Source organism: Bos javanicus, chromosome 2, assembly GCF_032452875.1.
Source record: "Bos javanicus breed banteng chromosome 2, ARS-OSU_banteng_1.0, whole genome shotgun sequence".
NCBI lineage: Eukaryota > Metazoa > Chordata > Mammalia > Artiodactyla > Bovidae > Bos > Bos javanicus.
In genome coordinates this window covers 96,658,419-96,681,989 of record NC_083869.1, presented here as the reverse complement: position 1 = coordinate 96,681,989, position 23,571 = coordinate 96,658,419, and the positions used below count along the sequence as shown (strand labels likewise).

General features: G+C 37.8%; 1 protein-coding gene across 11 annotated transcripts in view; it reads right to left on the bottom strand.

Annotated features, from left to right (window-relative positions):
• PIKFYVE (phosphoinositide kinase, FYVE-type zinc finger containing) overlaps positions 1–23,571 on the bottom strand; it is an 84,241-nt gene that overhangs the window by 35,370 nt on the left and 25,300 nt on the right. For 9 of the 11 annotated variants that reach the window (XM_061383074.1, XM_061383056.1, XM_061383102.1 and 6 more), the window contains 9 exons: positions 22,817–22,974; positions 19,968–20,079; positions 18,876–19,023; positions 18,161–18,328; positions 11,046–11,105; positions 9,323–9,452; positions 8,545–8,725; positions 7,774–7,848; positions 4,679–4,786 (listed from right to left, as the gene is read on the bottom strand). In XM_061383074.1, the coding sequence (XP_061239058.1) occupies positions 4,679–4,786; positions 7,774–7,848; positions 8,545–8,725; positions 9,323–9,452; positions 11,046–11,105; positions 18,161–18,328; positions 18,876–19,023; positions 19,968–20,079; positions 22,817–22,974 (1,140 nt within the window). Of the gene's footprint in view, positions 1–2,728; positions 2,805–4,678; positions 4,787–7,773; positions 7,849–8,544; positions 8,726–9,322; positions 9,453–11,045; positions 11,106–11,665; positions 16,545–18,160; positions 18,329–18,875; positions 19,024–19,967; positions 20,080–22,816; positions 22,975–23,571 lie in introns of those variants that run through there. The other 2 variants (XM_061383129.1, XM_061383138.1) reach the window with 2 other exon arrangements.

The window sequence follows — 23,571 nt, the reverse complement described above, 5'->3', positions numbered from 1 at the left end:
GTACAAATCAAGATCTAGATAAGTAAAAATACTAGGGCAGTGTGACTAGTAACATCAAACTAAGTTTTCTTCATTCACAAACCACTACTAATAGAAGTTTCCTACTAAGTAAACATTGTACTGACGTGTTAACTCATTTTTCAGGTCCTCAATCTCAGGTAAAAATTGGCTAAATATCACTTACCACTGTGTAAGCAAATTAATTCAAACACAACCAAGAATACTATGCTAGAAAGAGTTTCAGGAGAAACTTTATTCTCCAACTCACTAATTTTTCTTTGAAGGACTTTGAGTTCTTAATAACTTGTAATAAAAGCCAAGAATCCAATTAGCTAGCTCTTGAAGCTTAAAAAATCAAAAAATTCTCACAGCTTCCCAAATGAAAGCAACTAAGTATTTTTAATATAATTATGGATTTCCCCTTTTACATTCTGAAACTAACCAGAATATCTCTTCTTTCAAGGTATTTGAATAAATAACTAACAGATACTATTTCAACTACTTCCTAATTTCTATCTCCCAACAGATAATATTCTACTTAGAACAGTGGTAGTTACAAATTCAAACAATGTTTAATACAATTTCATGACAAAGGCTTACTCTCAAAGCAAATGAATGTTGTAAATAACAACTAGAGTTTAAAAAATATAATTAGTTAATGGCTTTATAAAATCTCTGGACTCAGGAGACAATGGAAGGTGGGGACACACCTGTCACTTCTGCTCCAAATGCCCAGTGTTTTCTGAGTCAATTCTGTATTCGTGGTCAGAGCCGCCAGCAATGGATGAGCCTATTCCCTACAATGAACTTGCCCTGTTGTATTTCTTTTCACCTTTCTCTGTCTTACTGATAGAAAGTGGACATTCTCAAATTCTCCATTAACAAAAAGAATTTTTTTTTCCCATTTTAAAATTTTCTTAATTTTTATTTACTTATTTTTGGTTGCTGCACAAGGGCTTTCTGTAGTTGTGGGGGCTACTCTAGTTGCAGTCCATGGGGCTTCTCATTGCAGTGGTTTGTCTTGTTGCACAGCAAAAGGCTCTAGGGCGCGTGGGCTTCGGCAGTTGTGTTACATGGGCTCTAGAGTGCAGGCTCCGTAGCTGTGGCCAACGAGCTGAGCTGCTCTGCAGCATGTGTAATCTTCCAGACCCGCATTGGCAGGCGGATTCTCGACCACTGGACCACCAGGAAAGTCCCAACAAAATGAAATTTTTTTCCCTGAAATGTGTTAATTTCCTACTCTGCTTATTAAATTGCAATTTAATGACATCTTAGATTACTTTATTTGTGCAGCTTCAATAAAGAAGAACTAAAATTCATTTTTTTTTTAAGTTTCTGGCCTCCAATATAGGGATAGCAAATACATTTCCTCACAGTTCCAGCTCCAGTCAACTATTATGATTGTACATGCAACATCTTGCTAAAATTGGGGCTTGGACCAGGCTCAGCAAGGAACAAGTATCAGGAGGCAGGCCAGGAAGACAGAATGGAGCAGGGGTAGAACAACAGACCTCTGGGGCAGACCTTGTGAAGACAGTATGATGCCCAGCCTAATTTTATCCTTGCCCTTTTTTTCTCACTCTCCTTTTTTACTAGCTACCTTTCAGCTTCCTCTTTGACTGGTCATGCCATGATGAGTTCCCCCATTCCAAGCAAACGGCAGGGGTGGGGGTGTTAAATCAACTGACATTTTCTATCAATTCAAACTAAAAACCTGAATAGGTCAGGACTTAAAGATATAATAAACTATGTTCTGAAGCACTGATGAACAAGATGCTTTGTTGCTGTTATTCAGTTGCTCAATCGTATCCGACTTTTTGAGACCCCGTGAACTGCAGCACGCCAGGCTTCCCTATCCTTCACTATCTCCCGAAGTTTGCTCTAACTCACATCCACTGAGTCAGTGATGCCATCCAACCATCTCATCCTCTGTCGTCCCCTTCTCCTCCCGCCTTCAATCTTTCCCAGCATCAGGGTATTTTCAAATGCGTCAGTTCTTCGCATGAGGTGGCCAAAGTATTGGAGTTTCAGATTCAGCATCAGTCTTTCCAATGAATATTCAGGACTGATTTCCTTGAGGATTAACTGGTTTGATCTCCTTGCTGTCCAAGGGACTCTCAAGAGTCTTCTCCAACACCACAGTTGAAAAGCATCAGTTCTTCAGTGCTCAGCCTTCTTTATGGTCTAACTTTCACATCAGTACATGACTACTGGAAAAACCACAGCTTCGAGTATAAGGACCTTTGTCGGCATAGTGAGGTCTCTGCTTTTTAATATGCTGTCTAGGTCTGGAGCAAGCGTCTTAATTTCATGGCTGTAGTCACTGTCTGCAGTAATCCTGGAGCAAAAATAAAGTCACTGGTTGTCACTGTTCCATTGTTTCCCCATCTATTTGCCATAAACTGACGGGACTGGATGCCATGATCTTAGCTCTTTGAATGTTGAGTTTTAAGCCAGCTTTTTCACTCTCCTCTTTCACTTTCATCAAAAGGCTCTTTAGTTCCTCTTTGCTTTCTGCCCTAAGAGTGGTGCCATCTGCATATCTGAAGTTATTGATATTTCTCCCCGCAATCTTGATTCCAGCTTGTGCTTCATCCAGCCTGGCATTAAACATCTTCTCCTATCTTAAAGCTTCTTTTCAGATTATGGATTTACTCAGACATCCAATTGTGCGGTAGTTTGAACGTTCTTTGGCATTGCCCTTCTTTGGGATTAGAATGAAACTGACCTTCTCCAGTCCAGTGGCCACTGCTGAGTTATCCAAATTTGTCAGCATATTGAGTGCAGCACTTTAACAGCATCATCTTAATATAATTATACAAGTTACAATTAACAAGTTATATTAATTAAATCATGTTTATTAATATACATTTGCCCAGAGCATATGTGTCCAACATGAAGACTTCAGTCTATTAACCTGGTCATAAAAGGGGAGTTACAGTGGATAAATATAAGGACAACTTTTTGGTAACTAAAAACAATTTTACACATTTTAACATCTCTGCAATCAGGATGCATCTTGCAAACCATGTGGTTGTGATTTAAGTCTGTAAGTCTTCCACTGACACCGGTGAGATCACGAAAATTCCCAGCATCAAAGTAACTCTATTTACCACAAACCATAACTGTGTTTCTTCTGATTCCTTATTTCAGTTCTCACTGAAAAGTCATAGTAAATCAGAGCTAGAAGGAATGGCATAAATCTGGTTGAAACCCCTCATTTTTACTGATACCTAGCTGAATTCCGAACAGGAAACAGTCCCAGTTAACAGAGTTCATTAAGCAACAGAGCATGGTGCCTTTCTCCACAGTTAAATTTTTTCTGTGTCTATGAATTGAGAACAAAAGTTTCCCTGGTGGCTCAGTGGTAAAGAATCCGCCTACCAATGCAAGAGACATGAGTTCCATCCCAGGTCCGGGAAGATCCCACATGCCTTGGAGCAACTAAGCCTGTGCGTCACAACTACTGAGGCTGTGCTATAGAGCCCAAGAGCTGCAATTACTAAAGCTACGAAACCTAGAGTCCGTGCTCCACAAGAGAAGCTGCCACAATGAGAAGCCTGTGCACCATACCTAGAGAGTCGCCCCCACTCACCACAACTACAGAAAAGTCCATGCAGCAACCAAGACCCAGCACAGCCAGATAAATTAATTTTTTTCTAAAAAGTGACTACTCCTATCACTTGCAAAAATGTGTTCATGAATTTCCAAGTAATGCTTTTCCTAAATGTTTCTGGAACCAAATATTAAGTGTTTCTGCTATAATAGGAAAAACACATTTCTGAAAACCTCCCATTCTGAACAACTGCAAATTAATTAATAGCATTTATGGGAGAAAAGAAGTTGGGGCAGACAACCTATGCAACTTCATATCAAGAGCACTAATAAGAATAATAAGTGGTACCTTGACAGAGAACTTGGACAGCCCAGCCAAGCAGCTCAGCCTAGCTGGAGGTGGCCTCAAGGGAAATTTTAAATGTACAAAATCAATTGCAACAATACAACTGGAAATGGAGCTCCAAGCAATGAGTGCCCAAAAGCCATCCAGGACCAGGGGCTGGGTCTCCCTGGGGAGAGGGCTCTTTCAGCAGGAGCTCATTTCTAATCTCTTAAAATGGAGCTAAAGGGCTGTGTAGGAACTGAGCCAAGGCTGTTCTTCCTTCCAGCTGAGGGCTATAATCCTACTAAAGCTATTCTGGGCCTCCTCACTTAAGAAAAACCACACAGAAATGGACACAACTTCCATCTGACATCACTCCCTTTTATTAACTATATGTAAGACACTTGGTGTTCTAGAAACATGTTTTAGTAGAACGGTCTGTCCTGAAAAACAGGTGTTACCACTGGGAACCTGATTAGGTTAGACAAATCCTTAATGTAAGTTCATGACCCCAGTGGGAAGAAAAAACAGGATTTGGATTTTCACCTTTTTTTCAACTACTCCCCAAAAGTCACATGTTGCCATTAACACTTTGCAACTAAAAACAGTGACAAAGGCTTTGGTAAGCTTCTAAAGTATGATGCATAAGAATGTCTTCTATAATACATTTTTTTAATGAAACAAGAGCAATGAAGTTTGCCTATCAAATTTAACCAGCTGGAAGAAAGCATAAGAGATGACAAGTATCTCAGTATACAAACATTCCTCCAGATTATGGTTTCAGTAAGGAGTTCTTACCTGAAGCACAATAGGATCAATGCAAGTAAATTTGGTTTCTTCTCTGTAGAGATATTCAATGGAACACTTCAGCAGAAGAATTTTGGGGTTTTTAATAGAAGAATTCATCTAAAATATAAATGAACAGTTTGCTAAAACTTTAAAAGTTTGCAATTTATAGACCTCCTTTAATCACAACTCTAAGTTCATACTGGTCATAATTCCCCTTAAATAGATTCTCTCGTTATATTCAGATTAAAATACTCTCATTTATTTTGTGCTATTCTTATTTTTTTTCAAAGCAAATAATTAAAGCCATGCAAAGTTCTTTAAAAACTGGCTTCTTTTTCACTAATGCTATTTCACCCAATTTTCTATACTCTTAACTATCTTTTTTTAAATCTCTAATGTTTTTAAGAAAAGATATCACACCCTCAGTAGGAGGGAGAGGGACTTAAAAAATAGGCTACTTGATAAACTCCCAGAGACCAGCAATTCTAAAAGCAGAATTTAACTTTTCTAAGATTCAAGAAAAGTAGAGGAGGGAGAAAGGAATTAAAACATCTGCTGAACATATTTTTGATGGAATAAATTTCTAACGGTCTTAAATTCGCAAGACAAACTGGGAAACAACAAGTTAACAACAGAAAATCTTAAAGCACATCCAGAAGTAGAGACTCAAACAATATACCCTCACCACACAACTAAAGCCACAGGCAGAGGAGCCTGCCTCCTGCAACACAAGTTTCCATCTGACCAAACTTAATAGGTTCAAACTAGTAAATGCGCCTGAAAACAGTGATTCATCAGCTGGGAAACTACATTCAGGGCTTTTTTAGTAACTACAAATTAAAGACTATCTCTAAACATGGTCATTGGGCCAGACAGTCATTCACGCATATGTGACCACCACACTCACATAACCGTTTTTAATTCTGGAGATGAGCACAACATACCTACCTCTGAATTCAACAATCATTTACTCTGATTTAAAGTACTACTTTGATGGGTACAGTGCTGTTTTAATAAGACGCTATGTAGAAACATGGACTATGGATCATTGCTATGAAATAATATCAAATTCAAACATAATTTTATTTATCTATGGTCACTAATACTTTTCAGGAAGTTTAATATCTTATAAAAAATATATTATTATTCTCAGCTTAGAAAAGAGTGAAAACAGACTGTAGTTTATCGATTCAGTTGCTCAACCTTGAAATTTGCCTGAGCTCTCACTGCAACCAAATCAGTAGTACCAGAGATGAGGCCAGGTGTCTCTATTTTTAACACATTCTCTTAGTGATTCTGAAGCGCAGCAAGGTTTGAGAACACTGTTACAGATCATCGGTTTCTCTAAAACTGAGAACCAGTAAACAAATAAACAACACTGGAAACACCCAGAGTGACTCCATTAAAAAGTCCCACCCAAATGCAAATTGGTGCAGCCACTATGGAAAGCAGTACAGAGTTTACTTAAAAAAATAAAAACAGAGCTACCATATCATCCTGCAATTGCACTCCTGGGCAGACGTCCAGAGAGAAACTCCAATTTGAAAAAAATACACACACCCCAATGCTCACAGAAGCACTATTTACAACAGCCAAGACACAGAAGCCACCTAAATGTCCATCCACAGATGAATGGATAAAGATGTAGTAAATACACACACACACACACACACACAGGAATACTACTGCTGCTGCTGCTGCTAAGTCGCTTCAGTCATGTCCAACTCTGTGCAATCCCATAGACGGCAGCCCACCAGGCTCCACCGTCCCTGGGATTCTCCAGGCAAGAACACTGGAGTGGGTTGCCATTTCCTTCTCCAATGCATGAAGGTGAAAAGTGAAAGTGAAGTCGCTCAGTCGTGTCCAACTCTTCGAAACCCCATGGACTGCAGCCTACCAGGCTCCTCCATCCATGGGATTTTCCAGGCAAGAGTACTGGAGTGGGGTGCCAACAGGAATACGGAATACTACTCCGCCATAAAAAAGAATGAAATCATGACATTTATAGCAATAAGGATGGAGATTATCATACTAAGCAAGTAAAAGACAAGTATCTTGATTTCACTTATATGTGGGATCTAAAATATGATAAAAATGAGCTTCTTTAAAACAGAAACAGATTCACAGGCACAGAAAACAAACTTATGGTTAGTTACCACAGAGGAAAGTGCAGTGTGGGGGGCAGAGATAAATCAGGAGTTTGGAAATGGCAGCCACTGTGTATAAAACAGATAAACAACAAGATCCTACAGTATTGCACAGGGAACTATATTCAATATCTTGTAATAAACTTAATGGAAAATGTGAAAAAGAATATGTATACATGCATATACCTATAACTGAATCACTTTGCTGTATACCAGAAACACAACACTATTAATTAACTACACTTCATTAAAATAAAATTTCATTTAATTAAAAAGTAGTCCCACCCTTCCTCTACCCACCCCCCCATTCTCACTCCCCTAAAACTACTAAATGAGAATTTCTAAGGTTTGAGCTTAGGAATCTACATTTTTAAAAAGGTCCTGATACACATTACATTTGCTAACCAGCAGCCTTCAGAATAAAGTGAGAGACAAAGCCCTCATCTGCTTCCTCCAGCCTCATTTCCTGCCAGTTCCTATCTGGCTCCTTAGGATCTCAGACTTTCCTTAGTACAAGGGGTTATTTACCCTTCTCTCTGTGCTGGTGCTAGAAAGAGGCCTCACAGCTGAAGGTACAGAGAAAGATACAGAATTCCAGTCATAATTCTGTGTTCAGCCCTATGAGGAAGAACAGTTTTAAAATGGTAGGCCTCTGGAAGAATTCTGGTCTGTTAGAAAATCTTTTATCCCTGAGATGTGGTAGGGTCAAGGGAGAAATGACACCAGCATCCTCTCAGCCTGTTGACTGGGAAGCCTTCTTCCGTCTGATGAGTTCTCACTGTCCAAGTGCCTGTCATCATCAGCTCTGGGAGACTCTCCCTGAACCCCCAAATTTTACTGCTAGTCACTCCTCCCTGTCCAATCTCCTTTTCCTCCATGGTGAGGGCATCCTCAGCTTGTTGGCTTGGCACACAGTCATAGTTTGCTGAACTTCAATGTTGAACTGAATCACATTACCTTTTTATGTGCAATATTCTTGGTGCAAACAAATCCATTGACAACCACAGAATCAAATTTCTTTCCACCTGGGATCTAAGAAAACAATACAATTCAATACACATCTTTAGAATGCAGTCAAATGAATTCTCTAAGTATTTATTTCCACTTTTTATTTTCACTATTATGTAACCAAATAAGAACAAAAAGTTCTAGGATGCACTTCTTCCTTTCAACCAATAATTAATGGCACCTTCCTACAATCATCAACTCTCTAACATACTATTTGGTACTCTAAAATACCCATTTGACCAAACAAATTAATGCCAGATGTCAATTAAAACCAGTATTAAACACCATAGGCAAAAATTATAGGCAAAACTCCACTACTCTCTAAATAAAACAATTACCCACTGCTTTTCCTCAGAACAGTAACAGCCATGACTACTCTCTAAATAAAACAATTAGCCACTGCTTTTCCTCAGAATAGTAACAGCCGTGTGTGAAAAGAGGCCTTCTTATAGATGACACATCAAGAAGAGGAAGTAGGAAAGTTCGGGTTTCCTACTCATTGCAAGCCCAACTTAGCCCCACCCCCACTCATCTCTCACTTCCTAAGAGTGGCTTTTATGACCTTTAAGTGCACTGCTACCAAATAGGACAGAAAAACTTCCCTCTCCTCACCGAGCATCCTTCCTGGTAACGACCCTTTCAGATTACCATTAAGAGACAAATTACTAGTGGGCCCATCTCATGAATGCCGAACAGGAGAAAAACATTGGCAGAGCTCACTTTTTTGATGTGGACAAACTGGCGGATATCCATGTCATCATCCCGGTTCTTGACGTCAGGTCGGACTGTCTGAACAACCTGGCAGACCAGGGATACGATGATGTCCCTCCAAGACGTTGACAATGACTCACTATGGAGCAACTGTTGGAGCAGCGCCATCATGTGGTTATGATTAGCTGAACTACAAAAATGTTACAGGAGAGACAAGTTTGCACAGTTAATACTGCCAGAGACAACAGCTCTGAAGATGCAACACAGTCTACAAAGAAATCAGCACATGACTTAATGGCTTACAGGTAAGATCTTCTTGGTCATTTTATTCTTTCAGCATATCTGCACCTTAATGCTTTTGCATATAAAGAAAATCTGTGAATATCTTCAATTAAGATAACCCATTTAAGGGAGGTTCAAGAGGGAAGAGATATATGCATACTTGTAGCTGACTCATGATGTTGTACAGCAGAAACTAACACAACACTGTAAAGCAATTATCCTCCAATTAAAAAATTGAAAAATAAATAAAACAAAAAGTCTATGGGTTTGATAAAAAAAATAAATGCCCTATTTAATTCAATTAAATTTTAACACATAAAAAACAACGGGGATAGACAAGCACAACTAGGATGCTCTGCTTTATTAGAAGTTTCACCAGAACAGGCTTCATTTCCTTAGTAATGTTAGCATGTTTGACTTTACAAGGAAGAACTATACAAATGCCTATCAAGTCACTTAAGGTTAGAAAAATGGCGAATTAAAATGAATAAGCTCACTGCCTTACAGCAACCTCTCCATAGCTTGTTTCTCTCCATTCTCCTCCCTCAGCAGCTCCAGGTTGTTATGATGCCAGCCCAAAGGTGTGAAAGGCAGTTCTTTGGATTTTTCCTCAACTCGACGGTTAAATAAGGATTCTAAGTGTAAAATAAGAAATTATATTCATGGTCAAGTTTTATACCATCTACTCAGAGATTTAGAAATCACCAACTTGTCTTTTTAAAATTTTTAAGTTAGCCAATTCAAATTATTGATGTAAAAAAAGCAAGGACATGTTTAAATTCATAGATAAAAAAATTAAGTCTGAGTTAGATCGTCAACATTCTCAACAGCCAAAATCAGAGACAGAAGTGTTAAGAGTAAATTTACATAAGCAACCAGGGCTCTCAAAAAAGTAACTATAAATACGGCTTTTGAAAAGCAAATGAAATGAGATTTGTTTACAGTCTTTTTATTTATTTGGGGATATTAAAAAAGAGAGGTGGTTAATTTTCCCTATAAAATCACAAACTGAACACTGCATTCAACAGATATCAGAATGCAAGGAGAACTTGTGATAGTGTGGGTGCTGAGAAAAGCTCAGCTTTGATTCATCTGAACCAGGATATGACAGTCTAGAAAGTCTACTCATACAATCCTTTCAGTGTTTCTTTTTCAACACTAGAACAAAAAAGGCTTTCTTCTTAATTGGCAAAACTTTTACAAGTCAGACCAAAAAATTAACTGTGAAGAAATCAAAACATGGTAAATAGTAATTTATATAAAATTTTGTAAATGATCAAAACAAAAAAAAATAGGTAATACTAAATGCTTTGCAAAAAAGATGCTCACTAAATAACTTTTGAAACTGTGATTGAATAAATGGAAAGAAAAGAGGTAAAAATTCTCTAGTCTTTTGCCTCTTAAACTGAACAAATGACAAAAAACCTTCAACTAAACAGTCCAGCAGCCTCCAGATAAAGGCAGTGTCCATGACAAGTGAGGTACAAGAACAGCACATTTCAATTATGTAAAACCCTTGGTCTATAAACATCTGGTTGAACCAGACGCTTGAAGGTGAATTTAGAAACACTAAGTTGTGACACTATCTGTCAGCAGCTGCCCTTGTACCAGCTCGCCCTCTTTTATGTGAAACCCTCCCATTATCTGAGGCCTAAGCTGTAGCGTGTTATGGACCAAATAAGTGTGTCTTCACTCCACAGCAAGCTAAGTAGGGATGGGGTTAGGAAAAGTTCGTATTCTTCTGTACTTCCTTTCGTCCCCATGGAAATGATAGGCAGAATTAGTTCTTTATTTCCTTCAGTCCACTTGTTGTCCAAATCCAGAGAGCAAGCAGCATCCTCAATTAGATGTGATCTGCCTGTGGCTTTTTGATAAGCTTGACAATCACTTGATGATATGTCTATCAATACTTAATACTATATTCGTGATACAAAAAAGCATATTCGTGATATAGAAAAGCCTTTAAATGAATAAAATTCAAAATCTAGGTAAAGACTTTTAAACAATTATTTTTCAGATCAGAGACCTCTCAAACTAAGTCCAAGTTTATATTTTTGGTTCTCAGCAGTTTCAAGGCTACTACCCATATTGAAAAACTGTGTTCCTATGGTACTAAAACAATATAATGCATTGTCAGTACTCACTCAGTGCCAATCAGTATCCTGGGCCCACAGTATATCTCCATGAACAAGAAACATCATCCCATGTATAGCTTTTGATAAAATTACCTTTGATGAAGGCGTCACTTATTGATAGCTGTTGTCCTCCATTGTCAGAAATCAAATACTCTGCATGCCAGGGAGAGAACAGAGAGAGGAGGAAGGAAAGGACAGGCCCATGACTGTAACAGGCTAGCATAATTATACAGAAAACACACCCACACACAAAGTATTACTCACACTAAACCCATCACAGCCAAGTCACGGAAACTTTAGGCTAAAATATCGATTTATAACTTATTCTGCACACTTCATACTAAACTTGATATACTTAATAACTCAACAGAGCCATGAGACAGCAATGACAGATAATCTTTTTAACAGACCACTTTTCTCTTATCAAATCTGAACTGCTTTATGAAAACTGAGGTCTGTCACAGATTTGCATGACAAGCCTAAAAAGTTACACTCTTTTTCTCATCCATAGACATATTATGTAACAAATAATGAGTTCAGATAAAGAACACACTGCATAAAGAAAACATAAGGTGGGATTTTTTGAATTTCAAAATATAAGCTATAAAACAAATTAATACAAAAATGATAATGGAAGAGAATTAAGATATAACTTATCAGGATTATATTAGTTTTTAATTTGAGGTTTTTTTTGTTGTTTTTTTTTTTCAACATCTTTAAAAATGTGTTTATTTTTTAAAAAATCAGTTGTGTACAAAAGTGTTTCGTAGTTTTTAATTCTCAAGACAAATACCCAGCCCTCCACCCCTGGCCCACCCTGCTTCAATGGTCTTTCTGGTAACCCACCCATTTTCCCCTTACAGGAAGTTAACGGCTCAGAACAGATCCTCCTATAGAATTTATCATCACTAACAGATTGTTTAGAATAGAGATCTAGAGAAGCTAACAAGCAAGATTCTTTCTCGGTGAGGTTAATGAGTATCCCTATAATGGCAGTAGACTTCCAGCAGACACCACAACAAAGCACCATCAATTGCTGAAAGCTAAAAAATAGATATTATTTTCAATAGTATTCCATTTTCTATTGGAAAAGTCTTTAAATTACATTAAATAAGTCTCTTTCCCCCCAAAGAAATAGTCTAGCTTTTATTACGATGCCTGTAAAAAGTAGGTAACAGCAAGCACACAAGGATCATTTAACAGCACAGTGCAAATGATTTCTGAATCCATTCACCCCCAGGACTTTTTTCTCTTGTCTTATATATGTTTAGAAAAAGAACAGTAAAAGTACAGGTCTAGGGAAAGCATACCCTGTTGGAAATTATTTTTATAATTCTCAATGGTTTGTGATTTGTTAGTTGTAAAGGCTTCAAAAATTATAGTTAAATGTATGTGTAGTTTTATCCCATCTGGGCAGATAATTTGCTACAAGTCACTGATACTCAAATAGTCTTCTGTGATGATCAGGTCTGTTTCCTGAGTGTGTGTCTGACTTTTAAAAGAACAAATAATTAGTTGTGTTAGTATTTCAGTACAGACTGAATGAATAAGTAGCAGTTTGTGATCCAAATAAGTATGCGGTAAGGTATATAAATATTTGAGGAACTTGGTACTAAATTAGATGCCCCATGCTGGCTCCCCCAAATGTTTGGAATTGTGGCTGTGATTTACATAAACACATAATGCATTCAAGTATATATATGTGTGTTTATATTCTGACCATTTTGCTTTTAAGAAGCATCTTCTGGGAAATGAAAGGCTGGGTTTTTTTCTTTTTTGGGGGAAGTGTTTCACATTTGTGATTGCTGATAGTGCATAAAACTATGCAAAATAATTTTAAAGTATGAGAAAGAACTGGCAGATAAAGTACATATTGCTTATTTTTGCAGTACAGAATGCAGCATGTTGTGTTACTGCTGCTTAACAAGTTTATCAGTGTGAAAAGCAATTATTAGCTCTAAGTGTATGCCTGATTTGAGCTTTTAAAACTCTGCAATAGGGGTGTAATAATGTGTCCACGATCCTTGTTAGTAACACAGGAAACAGAAACTTTGTTTTTTTAGTTTTGTTTTAGAGATAGATTTGGGCATGGGACAGTTGGAGCCATGTATACTTTCTTGTACATAGATGGAAACAGTGTTTGGATAGGAAAGAGGAAGCTGTTTACAGTTAACTTTATTTCATGGATTTTTACAAAATAATGTATGACTCACTTTTTACTTGTACGAACCACTGATTTTGAAAATTTGCATTTCCATTCTTTTAGTACTAGTTAAAAATAAATGCTTAACATCAGCTGTTTACTATCACTGGGGAAGAAGTTAACTTGAAATATTTACTGATAAATAGCCTTTTCTTAAAGTGTGACTTTTCTGCCTTGTCTGCATACTATGTCACATGTTCTATTTGCACTGTTGCAATATGGGTGAAAAGTCTTGTGGCATAGGGCTAGGGAAATGTCAGTATCTCACTTGTCCCATTTGTTCTGTTACTGTTCTGTGGGACTGATCTACCCTCATAAACCTGTGATCATCGCCTAAATGTTAAGTTGTGAATGTGTCACCTTTTGCTTGGTTATTTCAACCAGGCATTGAATATATATGTATATGTATATATTCAGTGCTGCTGTATATAATCAGATGTGGCACAGTTTATCAGTTTGGTCCTGGGGGTGAATGGATTCAGAAATCATTTGCACTGTGCTGTTAATTTGAGTTTTAATGTTTCAAAAATTCTAACCGAACACTTACAAATAGTTGCTAAAAGATAACTTCTGAACACACTCTGAATGTGTTCTTTCAAAACTTTTAGAATATTAAATATTATAAGTGAAACTTATTCTTTACTTTCTCATGACCTTTCCTCTAGGTCTGTGACCAAGCACAGCTCAAATGAGGTTCTTTCTACCGTGCAAATTTAACCACAATGCATTTTAAGTCTTTTAAGGTAAAGGTGATCCACAAAATTCTTTTCAAGTAGATCTCATTTATAAACAAAAGGGCTTCAAAAGCCAATACACTCATCCTTCAAAACAAAAAAGCAGAGAGAAAAAAATTTAGCAAGTTCAAGTGTGCCATGCCAAATACAATATAATCAAATACGTGGACCAGTGAAAACAGGTATTATACTTTATTTCTACACCTCCCTCACAGAAATTAATAATGCCAATGCCTGTTTATCCAACTAATATACAGAGGCTTTAGAAGCTTTACTCTTCAGTCTAAAGGATATATATGTACATATATATATATAAAATTTCAGAAGCAATGGATTTTCCCCATTTTATTATGAAAAAACTTTAAACATACAGGAAACCCTATATATCCTCCACCGAGACTGAACAATTGTTAATGACTTGCCATATCTGATTTCTCTGTGCACTTTTTTCCCAGACCATTTGAAGTTACACGTATCATGACATTTTACCACTAATACTTCAGCATGCATCTCTTAAAAAATAAGAGCATTCTTCTCTAGAACCATAATATTTACACACTTAAGAAAACTGACAATTTCTTAATATCATCATATTAGTCCATATTCAGGTTTATCTGTTTCCAAAATGCTTTAATAAATTTTTTCCCCTCAAACCTGGATCCATTAAGGGTCATACATTACATTCTCTTCATTTTCTCTTAATCTAAAGTAGACCTTCTACCTTTTTCTTTCTCCTGATATTGAATTTTGAAAGAATTCAGGCCAAATGTCACATTCTGGATTAGATGGATTGTCTCCTCACGGTGCTGTTTAACTTGCTCTTATATCCCCATGTTTCCCTATAAAATGTGGAGTTAGGTCTAGGGGTTTGAGGAAGTCATGCTTTTCATTTTCTTTTATAGGTACTACCTGCTAACTTTCTAAGAACAGTTCAGAATCCTGCTTCCAACACATAATAAAATATATTTTAACTGCATAACTCTCCATAACAAATAGTGAGAAATTAATCAAACCAGAAGATCACACTGACTCAGTTTTACAAGTTTCTGAAAATGAGTTAGCTTATGTAATACAAAAAAACATGAGCATCTTTTTAAGCATAGATACTTAAACAAATGTTAAAAATTTGTATTTCCTCTGTGTTAAAAGCTAGAGAATGATCCCTAAGAAAAGATTTAACAATTTTAGTAACCATTATTTTTAATGGAAAGATAAGAATCACCCATTCTCATTTGTATTTAAGAGAAATGAACACCAGACGCAGGAGAAATCTACTATTCTTCATTTTCTGAATTAGATCATTCTGATGACTTTATTTTCTGGTAACCAGTGCTTCTCTTAATTACAATGTAGAAAAAAACAATTTATTATGTCTCAACTTCACAAAATAGAAAAAAAAAACTCTTATTATGCTAAAAGCTAACGAGAGAGAAGTGTGAAAGCCAGAAACATTTACTAAGGGGTAAAAGTCCTCAAATTACAGGCTCTCTGAAATCAATACTAAGAAAGAAGGTAATTATTCTGGTACGTGTGTGTATACACATATATGGGCTTCCCTGGTGGCTCAGACAGTAAAGAATCCACCTGCAATGCAGGACACCTGGGTTCAATCTGGAATGTTACTCAGCCATGAAAAAGGAATGCAATCTTGCTATTTGTGAAAACATAGGTTCACCTAGAGAGTATTATGCTAGGTGTAATAAGTCAGAGAAATACAAATACTGTATGATTTCCCTTATATGTGGAGTCTAAAAACAAAACAAATGAATAAACAAAACAGAAATAGAGTTATAGATACAGAGACCAAACAAGTGGTTGCCAGAGAGGAGGAGAGTGGAAGAAGGGAAGAAATAGGTGAGGGAGATGAAAGGGTACAAACTTACAGTTGCAAAATAACTAAGTCATGGGTATGAAATGTATCATGTGGGGAATATATTCAATAACTGTAGTATCTTTATATGGTGACATATTGTACTGAACTGGCAATCATTTCAAAATGTATAGAAAGACGGAATCACTGTTGATCAATTATACTTCAAAAACAAACTCAGAAAAAGAGATAAGATTGGTGGTTACTAGAGGGAGGGCGTTGGGGAAGGGGAACTGGATGAAGGCAGTGAAGAGGTACAAACTTTCAATACCAGGGACGTAATGTATAACACAATAATCAACACAAGTATATATCATATGTGAAAATTTTTAAAGTAAATTCTACGAGTTCTCACCATAAAGAAAAAATTTTTTTCTATTTCTTTAATCTTGTATCTATGTAAGATGATCGATGTTCACTAAACTTAGACTGTGATGAAGAACTGAAGTTACTCAGTCGTGTCTGACTCTTTGCGACCCCATGGACTGTTGCCTACAAGGCTCCTCTGTCCATGGAATTTTCCAGGCAAGAGTACTAGAGTGTGTTGCCATTTCCTTCTCCAGGGGATCTTCCCGAGCCAGGGATCGAGCTCGGGTTGCCCACATTGCAGGCAGACACTTTACCGTTTGAGCCATACTGTACATCTTAAAATTATATACTGCTTTTTGTCTATTGTATCTCAATAAAACTAGAAGGGGGGAAAAATAACAACAAAAACCAGGCACTCTCCATCTCCTCATTATCTTGGATTTCACTTCTTCTTAGCAGTGAGTGTTCTTTCTTATCTTGACAGAAGTTTTAAAAAAAAAAAAGCTTCAGTTAATATTATATCAACTTCCCCAAATAACTGACCTAACTTTTCTTTCTTTGCATCACAATTTTAAAAATCTTTTCCAAGATATCCTTGACATTCCCTGCAGTCTTCAGTATAGTCTAGACTTCTGTTTACCTGCCACTTTTTTGAAAGCACTGACTCCTCTTTTCAGACTGATCCTCATATGAAGGCTAACTCTCACAATTTTTGTAGAAAAAAAAATTTTTTTAAAGGTTGAGGTCAGAAAATTGCCAGTGGAGTTGTGACAGTTTTTCCAACTGTCGGTGCTTCCCCTTTCATTTTCCTTAGAGATGCGATTTGAGGGTGCACTGTCAAAACGTCAACGGGGCCTTCTATTTCATTCTTCTCCTAAGATTATGAAGTTGGGTTTCCTAAAGCAAATGTTTAACTGCGCTCAGCAGCTCACTTTTTGCTATTATGAATTTCATGATGTCAGTTCACTTTCTTCCTGATTTCAAAAGCTCCTTAACTTTCCAAGAGATGAAATCATCAAGTCAAAAATGTATTCTATAACTCTACTTGCAGCACAATGAAATTGCCACCAACTACATCCAGGGAATAGATACCTCTATCAAGATAGATCATGCCACCTCTGAACCACATCTGTCATTCATATGACAAAAATCCAAATCCTCCACATGACCACCATCTACAGTTAATTCTCACCCAAGTGCCCAGTCTGCTTCACTTTCCTACTCACCCAATGTTCACCACCATTTTTCCAATTTCTGCTTTGAGGATTCTGATAAAGATGTGTATCATACTCATGTTCAGTGCTAGTCAGGTCTCTCCTTTTCTTAAACCTAAACTGGCTTTTAATTATATCCAACAAAGTAAGCCTCATCATCTTTTTTTTTTTTTTTTTTTTTTAAAAAGCATTTCTTTTCTGCATCCTGCTATGGTCAATTTTACTAATGGCTTAACCTTATTTTTCCTTTTATACCAAATGTCCTTTGAATTAAGATTTTTGAGTCAGTAGACTAAAACCTCAAATAGAACAGCTAAAAGAATGATTTTTTTTTTTTGTATTAGAGAAGAAAACTTTTTTACAAATACAGCATGTACACAACAAGCATTTTAAGTAATAAAGATGCTTTGGAATGTGTGATGTTCTTCACCAGTCTAGTTCAAGCACCTGGAAAGGTTTAGTGAAACACTATGCTACTGGGTCACAGAATAAGTAAAGAGGCTTTAAAATATTAAATGAAAAAAGAGAAATGAATAGAGCAGAACATCCATGTTATAATGCAAAGAAATGCCACCTTGGCAGTTGCACATTATGCTAAGGGAAAAGCAGTCAGATGCTGTTCCCTTTAATGACTAAAGCTTTAAGCTGGGTGTGGTGATACTAAGGGAGGAAATAAGAAATGAAAGGAACTGGAACCAACCAAAAAGAAAAAAAACATGTGGAGAAGAGGTGTGGGAAAAATGAGAAAGGGTGGACCAAAACCCACAGCAAATCCCCTCAGCCACGGGGACAGAGGAAGCAAGGAGGACAGGCCGGATGAGATCCACGGCCCAACTCTCCAGCCTGTACTCAGATTCCAGGTGGTGACTCCCTCCTACCTTTTTGGTCAGCAGGGTGAGGGGGCACATGTGGGTACTTGGAGGGCTTCTTGATATGGAAGTTCACGTTGTCCAGCTCCACGTTCAGGCTGATGGAAGCGGCTGAGTCACTGTCCACTGTGGACTGGAAACTGCTGACTGATGTGCGCTTGCTAGGACTGGCAGAGTCTTTTAGTGTTGGGGAGGGGAAAGAAATACAGGGAGAGGAGGGGAGTAAAAACGGGTTTCATCAGGGTATTGGAGGAAAGGAGAAAAATGGTTTTTTTTTTTAATATACAAGCCCAATGTGCAATACCAAAATGGATACAGTATTTTCATGTATTGATACTTCTGTGTAGACTTAATAAAATTTGAACCAGTTAAATATAAAGTGAATTTTTTAAATAAATATATTGGAGGTTCTGCAGAGAGAAGGCCTGATATCATAGCGAAGAGGTGAGAAAGTTGTCTACTGCAATATTATTAGCTCGGAGTTATTTTTAAGCTGCTGCAAACTAAAGACTACAGCGAAATCTGAAAACACCAGTGATTTAATGAATTGGTTTCTTAAGAAAATACTGTATCTAGGACAATGATTGCTATCAGATGTTCTTTACGTTTAGTTGAAGCCATAAAACTTAATAGTAGGATTGTTCCAACTAAATAAAAAAAATACTCTATCATACATACACATTAATGATTCATAAAAACTAAAACGTCAGAAAGTGAAACTCACTAGTCAAATTATCGTCACCTTCTTCAGCTATCTGCTCAGTGTCACTGTCATCAAACTTGATGTCTTTAAACCAGGATGGCTCAGAGTGTCCTTCCACAGAGTTCACCGAGTCACTGTCCGGAGAAGGGGTCTCGGAAAATTCTGTACTCTGAAAAAGTCAAGACAGAATCCAAGCAATTGACCCACAATGGCAACAATGTTGAGGCTGTCACACTACAAATAAATTCTAGCCTAATATTTGTATAAGGCTAACCACTGAATATATTAAATAAGCAAATAAGTAGGAACTTTAAGTTGTAAGCCAGCGTTATAACTGGCAATTCCACTCTTACAACTATAATATTCACGAATCAGCAGGCTAAAAGGCAGCATATTATGACCAAACATATTATACAGATTTTATAGTGTTTCATTTCTTTTATTCCTGAGAGTGAAGATGGCTTAGAATTTATCATAACCCTGTGCCAATTCTAGGACACAACTTGGAAAACTGTTAGATTTTCAGACATAACACCACCAGTCTTTGGGATCATCCATCTTTTCTACCCAATGATTTTCCAACTTTAGTTCACAAAGGTGTTACTGGATATTATTTTATCAAATTAATATAAACAAAAAGTTTATGTTAAAGTTTTTTAAAACTTCTAAGTACGTGATTTCCATGTTCCTAATCAAACTAAAGAAACAGAAAAAAAGAATATTCACCATTTTATCAGTTATACAATTTAATACTGCTATGGAGTCAAAATCTATTGCAACAGTAACATTAAATTTCTTAATGATTTTATTACATATACTTCCTCTTAATCCTAAAAAAAACAGACATAATAAAATTAAAAACCACTAAGGGTAAATGACACTACAAAGTCAAGCTTAAGAAAAGCTGCACAAACTGAAAAGTTTGGGATTTCAAAGGGTTTTTCATCACAACTACCAACCACGTAAAAATGTTAGAGCTTTCCTCAAATGGCAGGGACAACATACTAGAAAAGTGTATCACTGGGTAACTCAACGACTTTTTATTCCCAATGACGAGGAAGACTTGGTAACGAAGCTCTCTGTATTCTCATTAGCCGTACCACTGAACACTACCTGCAGCGGCCTGTACAGCGCATACTCATCCCTGAAGAGCTGGTCGTGGTGACTGACACAATCCAGCCAACGTCCATCCACCATTGCCTGTCCAATTGCTATAGCCTGTGCCCTGAATCAAGACCAGAGAAAACAAAAACTTTTAAGAGAATAATTTTACAAGATGAGACACCAACTGAATTTATGTTCTATTCTAATCAGAGTTGGAACTTCAAACAGTCCTTGGATAGGTGAGGGATAAAACAAGAGAGATTTGAAGCTTACTTAAAAGATTTTCTCAAGTACCATAGTAAAGAAGAACCTACAGAGAAGGCAGTCCCAACAAGACCTAATTTCAATTACACAAACATCAACAAGTACTCAAGGCAAGCATCATTAGTTCAGTTCAGTCACTCAGTCATATCCAAGTCTTCGCAACCCCATGGACTGCAGCATGCCAGGCTTCCCTGTCCATCACCAACTCCCAGAGATTACTCTATTCATGTCCATAGAGTCAGTGATGCCATCCAACCATCTCATCTTCTGTTATCCCCTTCTGCTGCCGCCTTCAATCTTTCCCAGAATCAAGGTCTTTTTCAATGAGTCAGTTCTTCACATCAGGTAGCCAAAGTACTGGAGTTTCAGCTTCAGCATCAGTCTTTCCAATGAAAATTCAGGACTGATTTCCTTTAGGATGGACTGGTTGGATCCCCTTGCTGTCCAAGGGACTCTCAAGAGTCTTCTCCAACACCACAGTTTAAAACCATCAATTCTTTGGTGCTCAGCTTTCTTTGTAATTCAACTCTCACATCCACTGATCTTAGCTTTTTCAATGTTGAGTTCTAAGCCAGCTTTTTCACTCTCTTACACCTTCTTCAAGAGGCTCTTTAGCTCCTCTCTGCTTTATGCCATAAGGGTGGTGCCATCTGCATATCTGAAGTTATTGATATTTCTCCCAGCAATCTTGATTCTAGCTTGTGCTTCATCCAGCCCGGCATTTCTCACAATGCACTCTGCATACAAGTTAAATACGGTGACAATATACAGCCTTGACATACTCATTTCCTGATTTGGAACCAGTCTGTTGTTCCACATCCAGTTCTAACTGTGGCTTCTTGACCTGCATACAGAATTCTCAGGAGGCAGGTCAGGTGGTCTGGTATTCCCATCTCTAAGAATTTTCCACAGTTTGTTGTGACCTACACAGTAAAAAGCTTTGGTGTAGTAAACAAAGCAGAAGTAGATGTTTTTCTGGAACTCTCTTGCTTTTTCGATGATTCAACGGATATTGGCAATTTGATCTCTGGTTCCTCTGCCTTTTCTAAATCCAGCTTGAACAGTTCATGTACTGTTGAAGCCTGGCTTGGAGAATTTTGAGCATTACTTTGCTAGCATGTGCTGCTGCTGCTGCTAAGTCGCTTCAGTCGTGTCCGACTCTGTACGACCTCATAGACGGCAGCCCACCAGGCTTCCCCGTCCCTGGGATTCTCCAGGCAAGAATACTGGAGTGGATTGCCATTTCTTTCTCCAATGCATGAAAGTGAAAGTGAAGTCGCTCAGTCATGTCTGACTCCTAGCAACCCCATGGACTGTAGCCTACCAGGCTCCTCCGTCCATGGGATTTTCCAGGCAAGAGTACTGGAGTGGGTTGCCATTGCCTTCTCATGAGATGAGTGCAATTGTGCAAGCATACCCCTGTACTTAGTAGAGGAGGATAAAAAAGACTGTTGAGAACAGTATGGCTCCTGTCCTCAAGGAGCTTACAGTCTTTGAGAAGATAATACCAAATATTATAGATGTAGGTATAAAATGTATACACACACACACACATATATATACATGAAATAGACACTAACACATTGGATTTATATGGCATTTTATAATTTATCAAAAAATTTAGTCCATATTATTTCATTTTCACAGCTTCTTCACAGGATCATATTTTCATATTTTTCTCATTGGAGCTGAGAAGTCAAGTCTCAAACAGACTGAATAACTTCACAGAGGGCATAAAGTTAAGAAAAGATACAATCCAAACTGGAAGCCAGAGCTTCACTGTTTACAGCTATTTCTTCTCTTCCATATACTTGTTTCTTCCTATGGGAGGAGGAGTAGCTACTCTAAACAAGCAGAAAAGCCAAGCGACACGCCACCCTGAAAGGCAACAGGACCTGTCTGGTGCTTTCACACAAATGATTTGTGAGGCCAGATAGCACACTCTAGGTGTGGCTAATGGACCCAGTTCTGAAGACAGGTTGAAAGTCCACATTAGGGAGCAGAAACAGGAGAATCCACTGTGGCCTTGCTGCTGCTGCTCCTAAGTTGCTTCAGTCGTGTCTGACTCTGTGCGACCCCATAGATGGCAGCCCACCAGGCTCCCCCGTCCCTGGGATTCTCCAGGCAAGAATACTGGAGTGGGTTGCCATTTCCTTCTCCAATGCATGAAAGTGAAAAGTGAAAAGTGAAAGTGAAGTCGCTCAGTCGTGTCCGACTCTTAGTGACCCCATGGACGGCAGCCCACCAGGCTCCTCCGTCCATGGGATTTTCCAGGCAAGAGTACTGGAGTGGGGTGCCATTGCCTTCTCCGACTGCGGCCTTAGGTTCTAGCTATATTCCCCAATCCTGCTTAACTGCAGAACTGAGTTTTGGGAACTACTGCACATTTCTGCTTTTAATAAATAAGGTAAACTGTGACCCCCATTTGGCTCCTTGCATCTACTGATTACAACACAGAAGGGAGGAGGGTTGAGTAACTAACACCCCAAACACCAAATGCAGAAATCAAACAGCATCCTACTCACAAAGCAAGCTGTTTCCTTTATGACATGTCATTAAAAATAAATTCATAAATTTTTCTTAAGACCCATTACCTTGTAGCAATGTGTCCATTTCGGATTAACCAGTTGACTAACTCCTTTCCTACAATGCAGTTGGGGTGTGTTCTCAGCCAGTAGCGGTGATCCTGAAACTCCATTCCACTGCTGTGATGGCAGATTTTCTTCCATAGGTCTTTTAACTGAACACTGTCCTGAAATCACATTATAAGCAAGCAATTACTCCTGAGAAAGATACTATACACTTTCAGATTTCTTCCTGTGATTTTTATACTCATTAAAGGAAACTCAATTCAGATTTCTTTGTCAGAGCTAACTTACATGATTTAATAGAAATGACACATGCATGGAGAACAATTTGTACTCAGCTCATCTAATTCCAAACAACTTTTTCTCTTGGGGAAAAACTATCCCAAGTAATTTTTTTCAATATATTATCAGTCTCCTGATTATCTGAAAAGAAAATTTCACATTCCTCTTTGGAGACAGAACGAATAAGAAGGGAATAATCACGTTACTCTAAAGTAACTATTTCTGTAGGTTTCACTTCATCAGATTTTCACCTATACCCAACTTTCATCAGGGAATTACTCCCTGCTCAAGAACACGTCAACACTGCTCAGCATCTACAGGTTCTAATCTAAAACTGACAAAGACTGAATTCACCACCTTCCACCAAGTAGCCCCAAATAACTTTCCATTCTCATTGCCCACAGAATCAAACTTAACATCCCTCCAAACCTCTCCCAAATCATAAACTCTAATTCAGTCCATGGAAAATGCCAGGCTTA